The sequence below is a fragment of the Theropithecus gelada genome, chromosome 10 (genome assembly GCF_003255815.1).
Source record: "Theropithecus gelada isolate Dixy chromosome 10, Tgel_1.0, whole genome shotgun sequence".
NCBI lineage: Eukaryota > Metazoa > Chordata > Mammalia > Primates > Cercopithecidae > Theropithecus > Theropithecus gelada.
In genome coordinates this window covers 19,307,451-19,327,631 of record NC_037678.1, presented here as the reverse complement: position 1 = coordinate 19,327,631, position 20,181 = coordinate 19,307,451, and the positions used below count along the sequence as shown (strand labels likewise).

The following is a 20,181-nucleotide window of genomic DNA, read 5'->3' as shown; positions in this document are numbered from 1 at the left end:
TTGGGATTACAGGCGTGAGCCACCGCGCCGAGCCTATAAGCATTACTTCTGATGGCCTGCATAGATTTCCATTTCCTTAACTGTTCATTTATTCAATAAGTCTTACTGTGTAGACATAATGTGTATAATAATCACTTGGTATGTTCTTAGTGGGATAGAAATGTAGTTTTGATTTTTTTAAATAAGGAACATAGATTTTCTTATAATTTTTTTTATTGTGGTAAGATGTACATAGCATAATATTTACTGTTTTAACTAATTTTATTTATTTAAATTTTTTTGAGATAGGGTTTCACTCTGTGGCCTAGGCTGAAGTGTAGTGGCAGCTCACTGTAGCTTCAACCTTTGGGGCTCACGCAGTCCTCTTGCCTCAGCCTCCTAAAGTGCTGGGATTACAGCAGTGAGCCATTGTGCCTGGCCGTTTTTAACTATTTTTAAATGTACAATTCAGTGGCATTAAGTAAATTCACAATGTCGTATAACCATCACCACTATTTCCAAAACTTTTTCAGCTTACCAAACAGAAACTCTACCCATGAAGCAATAACTCCTTATTCTCTCCTCCCCCTAGCTCCTGGTAACCTCTGATCTACTTTCTATCTCTATGAATTTGCCTATTCTAGATATTTCCAATAAGATTCTAATAAGAAAATCACACAATATATGACCTTTTATGGAAATTAGGGATTTTTTTTTTTTCCTTTTTTTTCTTTTTCTTTTTTTTTTTTTTTTTTGAGACAGAGTCTCACTCCGTTGTCACCCAGGCTGAGTGCAGTGGTATCATCTCAGCTCACTTCAACCTCCGCATCCTGGGTTCAAGCAATTCTTGTGCCTCAGCCTCCCAAATAGCTGGAATTACAGGCGCTTACCACCACACCTGTCTTATTTTTGTGTTTTTAGTAGAGATGGGGTTTTGCCACTTGCCCAGGCTGGTCTCGAACTCCTGACCTCAAGTGATCTGCCCGCCTTGGCCTCCCAAAGTGCTGGGATTACAGGCATGAGCCACTGTACCTGGACCTAGTTTTTTTAATTGTAGTGAAATTCATATAAAATTTACCATCTTAACCATTTTTTAAGTATACAGCTCAGTGGTATTAAGTATGTTCATATTCTGGAAGCATCACCACCATCTACCTCCAGAACTGTTTTCGTCTTGCAGAAGTAAAACTCTGTGTCCGTTAAACAATAACTCCCTATTTCTTTTTCACCCTAGCCACTACCAACCACTATTCCACTATCTATGATTTTAAGTACATCATATAAGTAGAATCATACAAGTAGAATCATACAGTATTTGTCCTTTTTTTTTTTTTTGAAGATGAGATCTAACCATGTGGCTGGTGTCAGACTCTTGGGTTTAAGCGATCTTTCTGCCTCAGCCTCCCAAGTAGCTGGGGTTACGTGTGGGCACCACTGCACCCAGCTTAGTATTTGTCTTCCTTTGACTGACTTATTTCACTTAACATGATGTTCTTGAGGTTCATTTATGTTGCAGCATATGTCAGAATTTTTCTTCCTTTTGAAGATAAAATGATATTCCATTGTATGTATTTTGCTTATCCATTCATCTGTTGATGCACACTTGGATTGCTTCCATGTTTCAGCTATTGTGAATACTGCTACTCTTTGCGACCTTGCTTTCAATTATTTGGGTACATATCTAGAGGTAGAATTGCTGGATCATATGGTAGTTCAGTTTTTAAGTTTTTTGAGGAACCTCCGTGCTGTTTTCCACAGCAGCTGTACCTTTACATTCCCACCAACAGAGCACAAGGGTTCCATTTCTCTACATCCTTGCCAAAACTTGTTATTTCCCGGTTTTATAAAAATAGTAGTCATTCTAATGGTATCTCATTGTGCTTTTGATTTGCATTTCCCTAATGATTAGTGATGTTGAGCACACTTCTGTGTGCTTTTGGGACATTTGTATATCTTCTTTGCAGAAATGTCTCTATTCAAGTCCTTGGCCCCCTCCACCCTTTTTAAATTTTTTTTTGAGACAGAGTCTGTCTCTCTCTTGCCCAGGCTCGAGTGCAGTAGTGGAATCTGGGCTCACTGCAACCTCTTGCCTGCTGGGTTCAAGCAGTTCTCTTGCCTCAGCCTCCCAAGTAGCTGGAAGTACAGGTGTGTGCCACCACACCTGGCTAATTTTTTTGTATTTTTAGTAGAGACAAAGTTTTGTCGTGCTGCCCAAGCTGGTCTCGAACTTCTGACCTCAAGTGATCCGCCTGCCTCAGCCTCCCAAAGTGCTGGAATTACAGGTCTGAGTCACCATACCTGGCCCCACTTTTGAATTAGGTTGTTTTGTTGTTAAGTTTTAGGAGTTCTCTGTGTATTCTAAATATTAATTCCTTTTCAGATATACGATTTGCAAATATTTTCTCCCATTCTGTGAATTGCCATTTACTCTATTGGTAGTGTCTTTTTATGCACAAAAATTTTAAATTTTTATGAAATCTCTTTTGTCTACTTTTTCTTTTGTTACCTGTGCTTTTGGTGTCATTCCAAGAAATCATTGCCAGAAATACAGTTTTTAAAGTCATGACCAAGTGGCTGCTGGTTTAAAATTCTCAGAGGTGGCCCTAATTGCTGCCTGGTTATCATACCCTACTTCTCTTTTTTTAATTTTTTTTTTTTTTTAAAGACAGGGTCTCTCTGTCGCCCAGGCTGGAGTGCAGTGGCGTAATCTCAGCTCACTGTAACCTCTGCCTCCCGGACTCAAGCAGTCCTCCATCTTTGCCTCTTGAGTAGTTGGGACCACAGGCATGCACCACTGCTCTTGGCTAATTTTTGTATTTTTTGTAGAGATGGGGTTTTGCCATGTTACCCAGACTGGTCTCAAACTTGTGGGCTCAAGTGATCTGTCTGCCTCCACCTTCCAAAGTGCTGGGATTACCAGCTGAGCCACCACGCCCGGCCTTCAAACCCTACTTCTCTACTCTGCTGTAGATGACATGAGTCCATCTCTTCATTTCACTGGTCATTGGGAACAAAGCATCCTGTCTTCCAGCTGGCCTAAGGACATGCAAAGATTAAAAGCAGCAATTCTATGTTCATTGAGCCAGATTGTATCTGCTTCTATGGAAATGGCCTAGGGGACTGACTGGCCATTCTGTCCTGGGTCCAGTTGCCAGGTTAATTCCTATGATAGTTTCTATAGCGCCTGACTCTGATACTCACTCTCCCAGTTGCTCCTCAGAAGTGCCTTGTGATGTAACAATGATGTGGTTTTTTTTTTTTTGAGACAGAGTCTAGCTCAGTTGCCCAGGCTGGAGTGCAGTGGCGCGATCTCGGCTCACTGCAAGCTCCGCCTCCCAAGTAGCTGTTCTCCTGCCTCAGCCTCCCAAGTAGCTGGGACTACAGGCGGCTGCCATCACACCCGGCTAAGTTTTTTTTGTATTTTTAGTAGAGACGAAGTTTCACCATGTTAGCCAGGATGGTCTTGATCTCCTGACCTACTGATCCGCCTGCCTCGGCCTCCCAAAGTGCTGGGATTACAGGCGTGAGCCACCACATCTGGCCAGATGTGGTTTTTATTTTTTATTTATTTAATTTATTTATTGAGACAGAGTCTCACTCTGTCACCCAGGGTGGAGTGCAGTACCACGATCTTGGCTCACTGCAGCGTCCACCTCCTGGATTCAAGTGATTCCCATGTCTCAGCCTCCCAAGTAGCTGGGATTACAGACATGTGCCACCACGCCCAGCTAATTTGTATTTTTTGGTAGAGACAGGGTTTCACCATGTTGGCTAAGGTGGTCTTGAACTCCTGACCTCAGATGATCCACCCACCTTGTACTCCCAAAGTGCTGGGATCACAGGTGTGAGCTACCACGCTTGGCCAGGTTTTTATTTTTTAATATTTATTTATTTATTTTTGAGACAAGGTCTTTGTATGCTGCCCAGGCTGGTCTGAAACTCTTGGCCTCAAGCAATCCTTCTGCCTCAACCTTCTGAGTAGCTGGCATGTTCCACTGTGCCTGGCATGGTGGGGGTTGTTAAAGATGATCAGGTCTCTGAATACAGGAGTGGATCCTGGGCAAAGCCCAAGGAAGTTTCTTGTGTTTTTCTTAACACTCTCATCTCTGCCAAGGTACTTCTTAGTGTGATAAGCTTTTTGTTTTTTAATGGTTACATTCTGACTTGGTTATAAACTCCTTGAGCACAGGAACCAGGACCTTCTCTGATTTATTTATTTGTTTGTTTATGAAACGGGGTCTCACTCTGTCGCCCAGGCTGGAGTGTAGTGGCACGATCCTAGCTCACTGCAACCTCCGCTTCCTGGGCTCAAGCGATTCTTCTGCCTCAGCCTCCCTAGTAGCTGGGATTACAGGCGCCCACCACCAAGACCAGCTAATTTTTTTTTTTTTGTATTTTTAGTAGAGATGGGGTTTCACTATGTTGGCCAGGCTAGTCTTGAACTCCTGACCTCAGGTGATCTACCTGCCTCGGCCTCCCAAAGTGCTGGGATTACAGTCGTGAGCCACGGCACCTGGCCCTCTGATTTATTTTTATCATGGGCCTAGTAGTTGGCATTCTCTGAGTGTTTGCCAAATAGCACTGGTAACAAATATAATGGAGGTGGCTCAAGGCACAAGACCAATTTGTAAAAGGCAATATTATAGACTTTTCAAAATGGTATCATTTTGGTTTTCTCTTTAATCACAGTTGGTCCTAGTCAGGACCTCCTGTTGAAAGAAGAGAGAGGCTGGGCGCAGTGGCTCATGCCTGTAATCCCGGCACTTTGGGAGGCCAAGGCAGGCGGATCACCTGAGGTCAGGAGTTTGAGACCAGCCTGACCAACATGGAGAAACCCCGTCTCTACTAAAAATACAAAATTAGTCAGGTGTGGTGGTGCATGCCTGTAATCCCAGCTACTCAGGAGGCTGAGGAAGGAGAATCTCTTGAACCTGGGAGGCAGAGGTTGCGGGGAGCCGAGATTGCATCATTGCACTCCAGCCTGGGCAACAAGAACGAAACTCCATCTCAAAAAAAAGAAAGGAGAAGTGAGATCATTGTTTTGTCAAGTATATACAGGGTATTAAAATCTAAAGTTTTCTACTTAATTGGTTGGATCTTGTTAACCTTATTGTTTTTATACTCTACCTTCAGAATATTTTAGAGGTCTTTAGCTCAACCTCAGGTAAAATATTAATTAATGACATTTTATAGAATCTGAATTAATGAGGTTTCACTGACAGTGTGAAAATAAAAGTTAAATCTGTCTAGGTGTGGTGGCTAATGCCTGTAATCCCAGCATTTTGGAAGGCTGAGGTGGGCGGATCACTTGAGGTCAGGAGTTCAAGACCAGCCTGGTCAACATGGGGAAACTCTGTCTCTACTAAAAATACAAATAAATTAGCCAGGCGTTGTGGTGCACACCTGCAATCATGAATTCAGAATATTAATCTTACTGCTTCCTCCTTAGTTTCTTTGTCTTATGGGGGTAGGCACTGTTTCATACTTATTTAAAATAATAACAAGGCTGGGCGCGGTGGCTCATGCCTGTAATCCCAGCACTTTGGGAGGCCGAGGCAGGCGAATCACCTGAGGTCAGGAGTTTGAGACCGGCCTGGCCAACAAGGTGAAACCCTGTCTCTACTAAAAATACAAAAATTGGCCGGTTGTGATGGTGCACACCTGTGGTCCCAGCTACTCGGGAGACTGAGGCAGGAGAATCGCTTGAACCCAGGAAGCGGAGGTTGCAGTGAGCCAAGATCGTGCCACTATACTCCAGCCTGAGCAACAGAGTGAGACCCCATCTCAAAAAAAAAAAAAAAAAGCAAAACCCTTATTTTGTAGATTTTTCTCATGACAAAGGGATGGCAGGAACAATTGTTCCCCATTTGCAGGTAAGGACACTGGCATAGTGAGTGACAGACCTGAGCCTTAGGCTAAGTCCTCTGGCTCCAGATTATTCCTTTCACGGTGTTACACTAGAAATTCACAGCCCTTAATTGTTGTCTGTCCAGTCTGAAGAGCTTTTCTTTAAAACACTGTTTTCCTCAGCTGTATTGGTTTGATTGAAATTAAATCCCCTTCATTCATTCACATACCTTAATCAAACATCTACTTCCTGTCAGGCACTGTGCTGTTGGCCCTAGGAGGTATCTCACTAGAGCGGGTAATAGTTCAGTGGATAACCAAAACTCTGTGTATGTTATCTTTAATGGTGGCGGGGGGGTACCAATTTGAGAAAACTTGAAACTTCTAGTTGCAGATCCCTGAATTTTTTTTTCATTTGTGTAAGAGTTTTGGGTAATACTTTAAAAAAAAAATGACTCTTATGTAACATTTCCAGTTCTGAACAGCGTGTTTTGCTCTTGTAGGATACTGATTTTCCACAACTCTAGTTGGCTATATTGAGTTGTACAGTTCTAATTGCTCCTGGGCATCAGATCTGTCAACTCTCACACAGACACACACACACACACACACACACACACACACACACACACGTGGATATCAGGTGCTCCTGAGGCACCTAGCCCTGTGCTGAGTAAGGAACCTGGAAGCTGGGTATCCGCTTGAGGAGACGCCCAAGAACAGATCATTGAGTTACCATTTGTTAAGGACATTGGCTTGGGTTGGGAAGCTTTGCCTCTGACTAAGTCTGTGACCATGGACAAGTGACCTAACTACTCTGAGCCTTTATTTAACATCCCAAGCGATACTAATGATGATACAGTGGTGTTTACCTAAAGGCCATAAAGATTAAATGAGATAATTCATGTAGAGGGCTGAGCAGAGTGTTAGCTGATGTTACTTATAGTGATAAGATATATAACAAGTGTCCCCTAATTTTAACACTTGGGGAAAATCTGATTTTCTCTGGGTCAAATTGTGTCTAATTTTGGATTTCCTCTCAGCTCATAAACATACACAGTTCTGATGTCTCATTTATTCTGCAGTCAAGGAACGATGCTCATTGAGAAAGGAAAGTTGTGACTCATTTACTCAGCAAATTAACCAAGTACCTGCTGGTTGCATGTCTCTATGAGGAATATACAAAAACAGTTTACCTTCAGTGAACTCAGCGAGACCTTAAAAAGGAGGGGGATTAACATTTCATGAGTACTTAACCTATGTGCCAGGCAGTATGCTAGTCCCGTACTGTTTAATCTCTGTTTTTTTTTTTTTTTTTTAGATGGGAGTCTCGCTTTGTCACCCAGGCTGGAGTGCAGTGGTGTGATCTTGGCTCACTGCAAGCTCCGCTTCCCGGGTTCACGCTATTCTCCTGCCTCAGCCTCCTGAGTAGCTGGGACTACAGGCGCCCGCCACCACGCCTGGCTAATTTTTTGTATTTTTAGTAGAGACGGGGTTTCACCGTGTTAGCCAGGATGGTCTTGATCTCCTGACCTCATGATCTGCCCGTCTCGGCCTTCCAAAGTGCTGGGATTATAGGCGTGAGCCACCACGCCCGGCTATCTCTATTTCTTAGAACTGTCTTCTGAGGAACGTATTAGCCTCATTTTAGCAAATGAGAAAAACAAAGCCTCAGAGAGAAAATAACTTGTGTGAAGTCACAGAATAAGTTGCAGAGCTGAGATTTGAACTCAGCCATCACATTCCTCTGTGCTGTGCTAGTTTTTAAGGAAAAAAGTTAAGGAACATTTTATGACAAGGCAGCTTCTTGGATGACACTTAAAAGTTTGTGCCAGTAGTAGTACAAATCCCATTTCACTCCTTTAAAAAAAAAATTTTTTTTTAATTTAAGAAACAGTCTCCTTCTGCCTCCTAGGTTGGAGTGCAGTGGCATCATCATAGCTCACTGCAGCCTTGAGCTCCTAGGCTCAAGTGATCATCTTGCCTCAGCCTCCCAAGGAGCTAGAACTACAGGCACACACCACCATACCTGGCTAATTTTTAAAATTTTTTGGTGATGGGGTCTCACTATATTGTTCAGGCTAGTTTTGAACTCTTGGCCTTAACTGATCCTCCTGCCTCGGCCTCCCAAAGTGCTAGGATTACAGGAGTGAGCCACCATTCTTGGCCTCCATTTTGTCCTTTTAAAAAATGAAACCTGGTAATTTTTCAAAAATAACTGAAGCTTAAAACCCAACAAATGATCAAAACATTCTCTGTATTTGAAAATAATGGAAGAGGCCGGGCGTCGTGGCTCATGCCTGTAATCCCAGCACTTTGGGAGGCCTAGGTGGGCGGATCACCTGAGGTCAGGAGTTCGAGACCAGCCTGACCAACATGGTGAAACTCTGTCTCTACGAAAAATACCAAAAAATTAGTTGGATGTGGTGGCGGGTACCTGTAATCCTAGCTACTTGGGGGGCTGAGGCAGGAGGATCGCTTGAACCCAGGAGGCAGAGGTTGCGGTGAGCCGACATCACGCCATTGCACTCCAGCTGGGCAACAGAACGAGACTCTGTCTCAAAAAAAAAAAAAGTAGTGGACGAAAATGTGAAAAAGTAGGAACAACTGACTCTAGAATCCCCATTCAAATATGTGTTATCGCTGGGCATGGTGGTTAATGCCTGTAATCCCAGCAATTTGGGAGGTCAAGGCTGAGGCAGGTGGATCGCTTGAGCCCAGGAGTTCAAGACCAGCCTGGGCAGCATGGTGAAACCCCATCTCTGCAAACAAACAGAAAAACTAGCTGGGTGTGGTGGCACACACCTGTAATCCCAGCTACTTGGGAGGCTAAGGTGGGAGGATCATTTGAGCTTGGGAGGTGGAGGCTGCAGTGAACTGAGATTACACCATTGCACTCCAGCCTGAGTGCCTGAGCGAGACTCTGTCTCAAAATATATTTATGTGTGTATTTGTGTATGTGTATGTTTAGAAATTGTCCTATCTCTAAGACCTGGCACAGTGTGTGGAACGTAATGAATCTTACTAGCAAGTTAGTGAATTTAAACTATCTTCCCAGGCTGCCAAAATTATATTTCTCGTTTCACTTAACTTATATTCTCCGGGCCAGGCACAGTGGCTTACACCTGTAATCCCAGCACTTTGGGAGGCTGAGGTGGGTGGATCACCTGAGGTCAGAAGTTCAAGACCAGCCTGGCCAACATCGTGAAACCCCATCTCTACTAAAAATACAAAAATTAGCCGGGCATGGTGGTGGGTGCGTGTAATCCCAGCTACTCAGGAGGCTGAGACAGGAGAATTGCTTGAACCCGGGAGGTGGAGGTTGCAGTGAGCCAAGATCATGCCATTGCACTCCATCCTGGGCAACAAGAGTGAAGCTCTGTCTCAAAAACAAAACAAAACAAAACAAACATATATTATCTTTTGGAAAACGTACATGTCATTGTCAGGGACATAGGGAAACAAATGTCTTACGTATTTCTCATAGGAATATAAATTGGCACATCTTCCCTGGGGGTATTCGGCACTATCTCAAAGTTACAAATATAAATACTTTGACCCTGCAGTTCTACTTCTGGGATTTATACTAATGATATAGTCAAGCAGTCTCGAAGGTAGAGAACAGGTATGTTGGGTTCAGGAATAAGGAGAGACTTTTCAGCCTATGTCCTTTTATTGTACCTGTATACATGTTACTTATTAAAAAAAATAAAATTGTTAAAATTTCTGAGATAATTAATATTCTAAGGACCATTCACACCTCAGTTGTGAATGTACTTAATTCAGATTGCTTTCCTTTTTGTCCTCTACTGAGATCTGAATATATTGGACCTTTCACATCTTTTATTTTGTAATTTGAGATGAGATCTCTCTGTGTTGACCAGGCTGGTCTCGAACTCCTGGCCTCACGCAATCTTCCCATCTTGGCCTCCCAAAATGCTAGGATTACAGGCGTGAGCTACCATGCTTGGCCTATTTTTTCCTGAGTATTAACACAGTACTCACTATAGAAAAGGTGGCAAGTACATGTAAGTTTTTTTTTTTTTTTTTTTTTTTTTTTTGAGACGGAGTCTCGCTCTGTGGCCCAGGCTGGAGTGCAGTGGCCGGATCTCAGCTCACTGCAAGCTCCGCCTCCCGGGTTTACGCCATTCTCCTGCCTCAGCCTCCCGAGTAGCTGGGACTACAGGTGCCCGCCACCTCGCCCAGCTAGTTTTTTGTATTTTTTTTAGTAGAGACGGGGTTTCACCGTGTTAGCCAGGATGGTCTCGATCTCCTGACCTCGTGATCCGCCCGTCTCGGCCTCCCAAAGTGCTGGGATTACAGGCTTGAGCCACCGCGCCGAAATTTGTCCATAAGTCCACTGTCCAGAGACTACTACCGTTAATATTTTTGACCTCTTTTTTTGGTATCTTTTTAACCTGCTGATAACAAATAAATTCAGGTTTTTTTAATTTTTTGAGACGGAATTTCGCTCTGTCCCCCAGGGTGGAGTGCAGTGGCGCAATCTTAGCTCACTGCAATCTCTGACTCCTGGGTTCAAGCTATTCTCCTGCCTCAGCCTCCCAGCTGCTCGAAATCCTGGGTTCAAGCAATCTGCCTGCCTCAGCCTCCCAAAGTGCTGTGAATGTAGGCATGAGCCACCGCACCTGGCCACATATATATTCAATTTTGTATACAATTTTACATCCTGCTTCCTTCTTTTCCCTTCCTTCCTTCCCTCCTTCCTTCCTTCCTTCCTTCCTTCCTTCCTTCCTTTTTTTCTTTTCTTTCTCTCTCTCTCTCTTCTTTTCTTTTCTTTCTTTTCTTTCGAGTTGGAGTCTTGCTCTGTCACCCAGGCTGAAGTGCAGTGGCGCGATCTTGGCTCACTGCAAGCTCCGCCTCCTGGGTTCACGCCATTCTCCTGCCTCAGCCTCCCGAGTTGCTGGGACTACAGGTGCCCGCCACTACGCCCGGCTAATTTTTTGTATTTTTTAGTAGAGATGGGGTTTCACCATGTTAGCCAGGATGGTCTCGATCTCCTGACCTCGTGATCTGCCCGCCTCGGCCTCCCAAAGTGCTGGGATTACAGGCGTGAGCCACCGCGCCCGACCCATCCTGCTTTTTTCACTTAACATTATGTCATATAATTGAAATTCCTATGTAAGCAAAATCTCTGTGGAAGCATTATTTTTAGTGGCTATGTAATCTATTACGTGGATGTACCAGTTTATTTAATGGGAGCTAGATGGGGAGAAAAAGAGACGTTAAAATCATGGAGCCCTTTGGAAGGTTAGGCAGATCTGGGTTAGGTACCAGATAGGGTACATGGGCCCGGCAGGCCAGGGCTGAAGGGCACTAAGAATCAAAGTCTTTTCTTCTTGCCTTAGTCCCAACCCTTGCTGCCTTACCATCCTTATATATGCCCTGGGCTTCGGGTACACTGAACTCAGCACAATGAATTATGCACTTGTTTCTTGTGCTGTGTCTACATCTTTCCCAGCATTCTCTGTCTTCAGGTACCATGTACACACTGTCAGTTCCCAGTACACTGGGTTGCCTTTGTTGGTTTACTTGTTTGTGTCTCCCCTTAGACTGAAAAAAAATGTTTTATTTCTGTATCTTCAATGCCTGGCAAATAATAGGATCTTCAATGAATCTTTGAAGATTCATTCTTATCTACTAAGTAGATAGGAAGATTAGAGGGAATCAGAGAAAAGGACCAGTGCAGCCCCAGTGAAAAGAAGCCAGTCCTTTCAGCCTTCTCTGTGCTTCTGATCCTATATTTGAGGGCCAGATCTCCGTGGGCTAGCCTCGGGACCTAAACACCACTTAGACTTTAAAATTTCAAAGCTGGTTTCTGTGTGTTCTAAGTTCCAATAAACTTATTCAGAGTTCTTCCCATTTCAGCCTTCTGTGAGTGTGACGTAGACATTCTTGGAATGCAGGTCCCATTTCTGCCTACGTGTGGTCCAGCAGCAGTCTAATGAGCGGTGCAGACAGGCTGAGGCACGCCAGGGTTCCTGGCAGAAAGCTTCCATGTGAATAAGCATGTGCCCACAGAAATGAGACCTCTGCTGGGATTGTGCAAGTTATTTATCACCCAAATTCGTAATCTTCATACTGAAGATTAACGTTTCTAGGTGTCTCGCTATACCCTGGTCTAGAAATTCTTGGAGTTAAAGGGGCAGATAAGGCAGATTATGAATTCCTACAGTTCTCTAGAACTTGATAATTGAATTTAAGAATGCTACAGAGAGATTTCCTCATGAGATCAAGTTCCCTGGTGGTTCCTGCAGGGATATTCAACTCTTGTGTTCTCTTTCTTGCTCAGTTCCTGTGAGGTGAGCCAGGCCAAGTGGACCAAAGGCCAGCTCTGGGAAGGTAATATATTGAAGATACTGGGTCAGTCAACTTCAGCCGCCAGGCTCTGTGTTCCTAGAGGATCATTAAGTACTGCAAATCTGCCTTAGTCCCAGCACCACATGTGTCGCCCTGGACATCTCAAAGTTAGGGCTGTTTTTCAAAACTAGGTGTGAACTTATTTCTTAAAATGATCAGCTGTGTTCCAGTTGGACCAAATGCTGATTGATCTGAATTTAGCAGATTTGTCCCTTACCCCCCAGGTTTATCTGACCTCTCTGTAGTCCCTGTGGCTTGTAGCTGGGTAGGCCCTGAGGTTTCTGTCCCTCTAGAATAGTGTATTTTGTTGGTATTGCTTTGTGCTATTGATAGAGCTGTACCCTCTTCTAGAGCTGGGTTTCCAAAACTCTGTTAATTAGAGAATCGTCTAGGGTAGAAAGTGAGGGCTACATTAAAAACATACAGATTCTTAGGCCTGATCTAGGTCCAGATCCTGTTTAAATCTCTGAAGGGATCTGGGAACCAGATCTTTTGGGGGGAGGGTGAGAGGATGCTTTGTTTAAGAAAAACAGGCAAAAACAACAACAACAAAAGAAAAAACAGGTGAGTTTGATGGAACCTCTTGTTTAGAGTTCTTAAAATTAACCTATGTGCCTTTAGCTCCTGTACTAGACTCCAAGACCTCAACTTGGTCTTGTTCTTCTTTGTAACTCCTCCACAGTTGGTAGCACCAGACCTCAAATGTAGTTGGCATTGGAAAACTGTTGGTTGGTTGAATGAATAAATGGATGAATGATTAATTTACTCTGCACTCATTTCAAAGGGCACAAAAGTTACAACATTGCACAATAAATTTGAGGGAAGACAAAGACCAGGTATTTAATTTTGTAAAGCAGTAATAGAGTAACATAAGAATGAAGAGAGTGCTGATGTTGTGTTAGGAAGTCTGAATTTGGCACTGCATGGTATCCTGGCCTTAGGCAGTCCTCTAATGTCCCTGGCCCAGTGTCCTCATCTGTAAAATGGCATGAGTATAAAATGCAGTGATAGATGTGAAATGCTTTGAAAACTAGAGAGTGGATTCTGGTCAGGAGAAAAGAATGGTCAGAGTAGGGACAGGGGCATAGAACTAGCCACAGCCAGGTTGCTTTGTGGTCAGGTCAAAGTCTGTAGCTTCTACAGGGATCATGAGAAATTTTAGCAAGACGGCCATATAGGTATGCTCAGGACCTGATTCTTTTTCTGCCTAGTTCCTGAGCCAATCAGGAACCTCTATGTTTTAGATCACTGTCCCAGTCCTGGCAGGCCCATATGGTTCTGTAGGTGCTCAGTAAACAATCCCCAGGAGAACAGCTGTGGGGCCCAAATATGTTACAAAGAAAAGTTGGTGACCAGCCAGCTAGGAGTTGACCAAAGTCAGTCATGTGTGCCCATCCTCACTCAGCAAATATTTGAGTGCCTGCTAGGATGAGGCTCTAGAGCCTGGGTGGGGACCACATGGTGTCTACTAAGAATTACAAGGAGAGTGATACGGCCTGCCTACAGTTGGGACATGCAGGCCTGTCTCAGTGCCTGGCCTGGCACAAGGCTGCCACTCCCTGCAAACTCTGAACTGACCTGTTACTGTCCCTTAACCATTCCTACTCCAACACCTACCTTAATCCTGGTTGTCCCCTTATGCCTGTGTAGGAGTATGGGCCATGCACAGCTTTGTTGGGTCCAGGAAGTGGGTTGGCAGTGGACCAGGTTACATGGTATGAAATGTGTGCCTCCCCAACAGCAACAGCCCTGTCCTGCCTTGGTGGGCCCTCCAGGTCACTGTGTTATTTCATAGGGCCACCTCAGTAGCCCTGTAGGAGGCATGATACTCTCGCTTTTCAGGTGAGAAAAGAGATTCAAATCATCAAGGGATCTACCATGGCCATATGGACAGTCAGTGATGGAACCAGGACTTGAACTCAGAACATTCAGGATTGGGGAAAACTGGAACATGGGGGGGAGGGGGAGAAATTTTATGTATTATTATTCTTTTGACTGATTTCAAAAGTAATACATGTAAAGGCCAGGTACAGTGGCTCACACCTGTAATCCCAACACTTTGGGAGGCTGAGGTGGGTGGATCACCTGAGGTCAGGGGTTCAAGACCAGCCTGGCCAACATGGCGAAACCCTGTCTCTACTAAAAAATACAAAAATTAGCTGGGTGTGGTCATGATCACCCATAAGCCCAGCTACTCAGGAAGCTGAGGCAGGGAGAATTGCTTGAACTTGGGAGGTAGAGGTTGCAGTGAGCCGAGATCACATCACTGCACTCCAGCTTGGGCGACAGAGTGAGACTCGTCTCAAAAAAAGAGAAGCAAAAAAAATAATACATGTAAAAATGTCAGTAATACATGTAAAAATAATAATACATGTAAAAAAAAATACATGTAAAAATGACCTCTACATCCTTACTGATATCGAGATAATCGCTATTAACAGTTGAGTATGTTCTTCTACATTGTACATTCATAGCTCTCTTCATCCTCAAACTCCTGGGCATAAGTGATCCTCCTGCCTTGGCCTCCCAAAGTACTAAGGTTATAGGCATGAGCCACCATGCCTGGCCTAAAGCCATTTTCTAATACCTATATTCATTATTGTAACATATGTAATATACTTCACATTTTATGATTTCCTTTTTAAAAATGTTCTTGTGAAAGTAATACTTGTTTGTTATAAAACATTGAAACAGGGTAAGAATATAATAATTCAATGTTTCCTAGCCCTTATAATCCCAGAAATAACTGTTGATGGTTTAATGTGTATTTTCTAGGCATTTTCTGTGTGTGTGTGTGTGTGTGTGTGTGTGTGTGTCTGCCTGTCTGTGTATGGATCCACATACATACATACTCATATACATACTTAGTTTTTACCCAAATAAGTTTATATACATACTCTTCTACAGCTTAATCTTTTTAAAAAAGTACCTTTTATTGGAGCTAGCCACAGTGGCTCATGCTTGTTTTCTCAGCACTTTGGGAGGCTGAGGCAGGAGAATTACTTGAGCCCAGGAGTTTGACTACCCTGGGCAACACAGACCTCGTCTCTACAAAATAATTTAAAAATTAGCTGAGCATGGTGGTGTGCACCTGTAGTCCTTGCTACTTAGGAGGCTGAGGCAGGGGATTGCTTGAGCCCAGGAGGTTGAGGCTGCAGTAAGATGTGATTGCACCACTGCACTCCAGCCTGGGCAACAGAGCGAGACCATCTCAAAAAAAGAAAAAAATACCTTTTATTGTAATTTTCAAACACACACACAGACTATTACAGTGAACCTCCATTCATCACCCAGCTTCAACAGCCAACTTCCTTGTTCTTGTTTCATCTTTTCTCTCCATTTTTATTTTCCCTCCCTGGAGTATTTTAAAGCAAATCCCAAATACTTTATTCCTTCAAAAATATGTGTCTCTATCAGGTCAGGATTTGTTTAAAAAAAAAAAAAAGATATCATTATCATACCCAACAAAATTAACAGTAATTCCCTTTTTTATATATATATATATTTTTGAGACAGGGTTTCTCTCACTTTGTCACCCAGGCTGGAGTGCAGCAGCACAGTCACGGCTCACTGCAGCCTCCACCCCCCAGGCCCAAGTGATCCTCCCACCTCAGCCTCTTGACTATCTGGGACTACAGTTGTGTACCACCACACCCAGCTATTTTTTGTTTGTTTGTTTGTTTTTTGTTTTTTGTTTTTGAGACAGTCACTATGTCACTTGGGCTGGAGTGCAGTGGTACAATCTTGGCTCACTACAACTTCCGCCTCGCAAGCTTAAGCAATTCTGCCTCAGCCTCTGGAGTAGCTGGGACCATAGACGTGCATCACCACACCCAGTTAACTTTTTTTTTTTGTAGAGATAGGGTTTCACCGTGTTGCCCAGGCTGGTCTCAAACTGCTGAGCTCAAGCGATCCACCCACCTTGGCCTCCCAAGGTACTGGAATTATAGAGATGAGCCACCATGCCCAGCCAACAATAATTCCTTCATATCGAGTAATACCTAGGCTAAACAGTTTTTGTCAGTCATGTCACCAGAGTCTTTGTACAGTTGGTTTGCTTGAATCTTGTTCCAGTAAGACCCACATACTACAAGTGGTTAGAATATCTCATGTCTCAATCTATAACCCCAATCCCGTCCATGCTATTTATTTTTTGTGGAACTTTATTATTTGTCCTGTAGAAAGTCCCACATTCTGAGTCATTTAATACTTGCACCTATCCTCCATATTTTCTGAAAATGGGTAATTCATTTTATTTATTTATTATTATTATTATTGAGATGGAGTCTCTCTCTGTCACCCAGGTTGGAGTGCAATGGCACAGTCTCAGTTCACTGCAACCTCTGCCTCCCAGGTTCAAGTGGTTCTCATGCCTCAGCTTCTCAAGTAACTGGGATTACAGGTGTGCGCCACCGTGCCCAGCTAATTTTTGTATTTTTAGTAGAGACAGGGTTTCACCATGTTGGCCAGGCTTGTCTTGAACTCCTGACCGCAGGTGATCCTCCTGCCTCGGCCTCCCAAAGTGCTGGCATTACAGGCGTGAGCCACCATGCCCGGCTGGTAATTCATTTTAGATGCTTGATTAGTGTCTGAGTTTTAAAGCAAACATGCTGCATTGGTGGTGCTGTGTACTTCTGTTGCATCACATCAGGAGGCTGATGTGATTGATCTGACTTTATGGTTGTCTTTCCAAAATCTATATGCATAATTTTTAATGTTTTAAGATTTTTTTTTTTTTAAAAGAAACACACATAGGTTGGGTACTTAGGATTGTTGAGCTGGAATAATGAGGAAAGACAATAATGTGGCCCTCAAAACTGGGTTTTATCCTAAGATGAAGAGAGCACATGTAATATGGAGAGGAGGAAGATCAGGGAGAAGGTCTTGGAGCCGAGGCCAGTGCATGGCAGTGGTGCTGCCAGCAGCCAGCTACCCTTCTGGGACATTATGTAAAATGATGTAACTGAGTGAAAAAGTGGTGGTGAGCCGGCCTCCTCTCCCTGCTCAAGTCACTGAGCTGGTATTGTGGTAAGGGATGCTCATGAGGCCAGAGCTCTGAGTGTGAAGGAAGGAAGCTTTCTGGGTCTGAGAAGGCTGTAACTTTTTGGTCCTTGTCTTGTCATACTCTGGAAGCTGACCTCAGGGCGACCTTGTGGTGTTCCAGTGGTAAGTCCTAAACTTGTGAAGGGGCCGCTTGTTTTGGAGATAATAGTAGGTTAAGATGACCTGGAGAGGCACAGTCTGAGAGCTGGAGGGGGCCACCTAGGACACCAGGGAGTCCAGTGCCTCATTTTACAGATGAGAAAATTATGATCAGTAGAGGGGAAGGGAGGTTCCCAAAACCACCTAGCAAGCTAGAGGCTGAGCCCAGTATCCAGGCCTCCACTTCTCTGGCTGTGGTAGCCAGCCAACATTTCCTACTTGGAATTTCTGAGATGATGAGGGTGGCCAGATAAGGCTCCTGACAGATTCTTAATGTGCATCAAGAATTTCTGGGTATTGCTTGGTGTTGGTTTTATCCTCTTTCTTGTTCAACTCCTGGCTGGGTTCTTTGACTTGGAGGTGGTAGTCAACAGTGGTCTGTTTATACCAGCATTTAGTGGCCAGTTTAGTATGTAGTGGTACGGTGCAAACAGGGTGTCCATGAGTCCCAGTCTCAGCCCCATGTTAGTCAGCTAGCTGAGGTAACTGCAGTTTCCTAAAGAAATTGGACCAGATCAAGATTGTCCAAAACATAGTATGAGTGTGCCAGATGATATCAGGTGTATGAGGGTAAACTTTTCATTTGTTACTTTTATATTAACCTTTTTACTTATGGTTAAATATTACTGGTTTTCCATTTATAGCAGTGATATAAACCTCTTCTTTAAATGTACTGAGGCTGAAAAGTTGATGTATTTAGGTAAAATAAAGGGAATAGTATTCCAATGTGGCAGGAGGAGGATTGAAAAAGATTGCAATATGGAAGACCTTGGACCAGATGATCTTTCTGGTCCTTTTTAGCTTCCTAACCTTTCATAGTTAACAGGAGTTTCTTAATATTCTGGCATGTGGGCTGGGCGTGGTGGCTCACACCTGTAATCCCAGCACTTTGGGAAGCTGAGGCAGGTGGATCACCTGAGGTCAGGAGTTCAAGACCAGCCTGGCCAACATGGTGAAACCCCATCTCTACTAAAAATACAAAAATTAGCCAGGTGTAGTGGCAGGCGCCTGTAATCCCAGCTACTCGGGAGGCTGAGGCAGGAGAATCACTTGAACCCGGGAGGCAGAGGTTGCAGTGAGCCAAGATTGTGCCACTGCAGTCCAGCCTGGGCAACAGAGTGAAACTCCGTCTCTCAAAAAAAAAAAATTCTGGCATATGCCAATCACAACCTTCCTGGCTTAACAGATTCACCTGCCAATATAGAGGCTGGACAGCCTGAATATTCCATTTAATTTAGCATATATTTGTCACCTGGGTTGATTATCGTGGGAGAATGTAAAGATGAGTGAGACAAGGTCCTGGTTCCTGTGGAGAACTATCTTGAGGCTGCTCTGTATTTGTGGAGTTTGTGTATCTGTGATACATTCTGGACCATGTTCATGAGAAGTTTCTGGGTCACTGTCCTCTGGGTCGTGCCCTACAACTCTTACCTTCTGCAGCGCTTTGGGAAGTCTGCTCAGGGATTCAGTCATAATCAGCTCTGGAGCTGAGAGAAGACAGGAATGTTGGCATGGAATCTGGGGGGAGAGGGCTGCAGAAATGGGCAGTCAAGAGTTCTCTGCCTTTTAGGATTTCCCTGGGGAGAGTCTTCACTCAGAGCTTCGCTGACAGCCAAGGATGGCAAGCAAGGGGCCCTCGGCCTCTGCATCTCCTGAGAACTCCACTGCAGGGGGCCCCAGTGGGAGCAGCAATGGCGCTGGCGAGAGTGGAGGTCAGGACAGCACTTTCGAGTGCAACATCTGCTTGGACACAGCCAAGGATGCCGTCATCAGCCTGTGTGGCCACCTCTTCTGGTCAGTATCCCTGCTCCCCTGCCAGAGAGCAGATTGCCATGTTTGGAAAGCCCGTGACCCTGGACGGTTTGGAGCAGAATGCTTCCTGCTCACGTTGGGAATACACTCAGGCTCAACAGACAGGAGACCTGAGTTCCCATCCCAGCTCTGCTACCAATGAGCTGGGTGACCTTGGGCAAATCCTGTCTCCGCTCTGAGCTCCTTCTCCCCATCTGTAAAGTAATAATACTTACCATTTAGTGAGCACTTACTACCTGCTACTTGCTGTGCTGAGCCTAGAGGTAGTATAGCATAATGGTTATAAGCAAGGACTGTGGAACTGGGCTTCCTCTTTCTGAAGCTTGACTCTGCCACCTTCCTGTTTGACCTTGGGCAAGGTGCTTACACACATTCCGCCTCATTTTACAGGGTTCTTTGCAAGTATTAAATGCAAGTACTAATGTAAAAGGCTTAGAAGAGCACATAACTTGTGGTAAATAGTATGTGTTAGCTATGACTGTAATTGTTACTATATTTTATGTTTATGTATAGATATATACACACATCAAAATGAAGTGTCAAGGTCGGTGTCTGTTCCAGCCTTGATGGTTACAGGAGCCCTTTCTGGCTCTGAGCACCTAGGTGAAGGTTGAATTTTGTTTTCTTGGTTTTTTTTTTTTCTTCTTCTTTTTGTCTTGAGATTTTGAGCTGAACCTTGAAAGGTCGATCGAAAAATGCTAGGTAAGGTGAAGGGTGTGTGTGTCCCCCCAAGGCAGGGAGTTTCTAGGGATAGGCGCATGCACTGTTGGACTCATCTGAGACCCTTGAGGCTACTGTATACCTCTCACAGCACTCTGGATGAGGGTCTGGGAGTGTTAGGAAAAATAATGGTTACGGGAGTATTGGGCCAGATTATCAAACCCAGATTCGACTAAAGGGACGTAGAGGTAATGAATATTTTTTTTTTTTTTTTTTTTTTTTTTTTTTTTTTTTTTTTTTTTT

The 20,181-nt window shown here is 44.0% G+C and overlaps 1 protein-coding gene across 2 annotated transcripts in view; it reads left to right on the top strand.

Annotated features, from left to right (window-relative positions):
• Positions 1-20,181, top strand: part of RNF185 (ring finger protein 185) — a 46,414-nt gene that overhangs the window by 7,648 nt on the left and 18,585 nt on the right. For both annotated transcript variants that reach the window (XM_025399256.1, XM_025399255.1), the window contains exon 2: positions 18,977-19,200. In XM_025399256.1, the coding sequence (XP_025255041.1) occupies positions 19,025-19,200 (176 nt within the window). In that variant the 5' untranslated portion in view covers positions 18,977-19,024. The remainder of the gene's footprint in view (positions 1-18,976; positions 19,201-20,181) is intronic.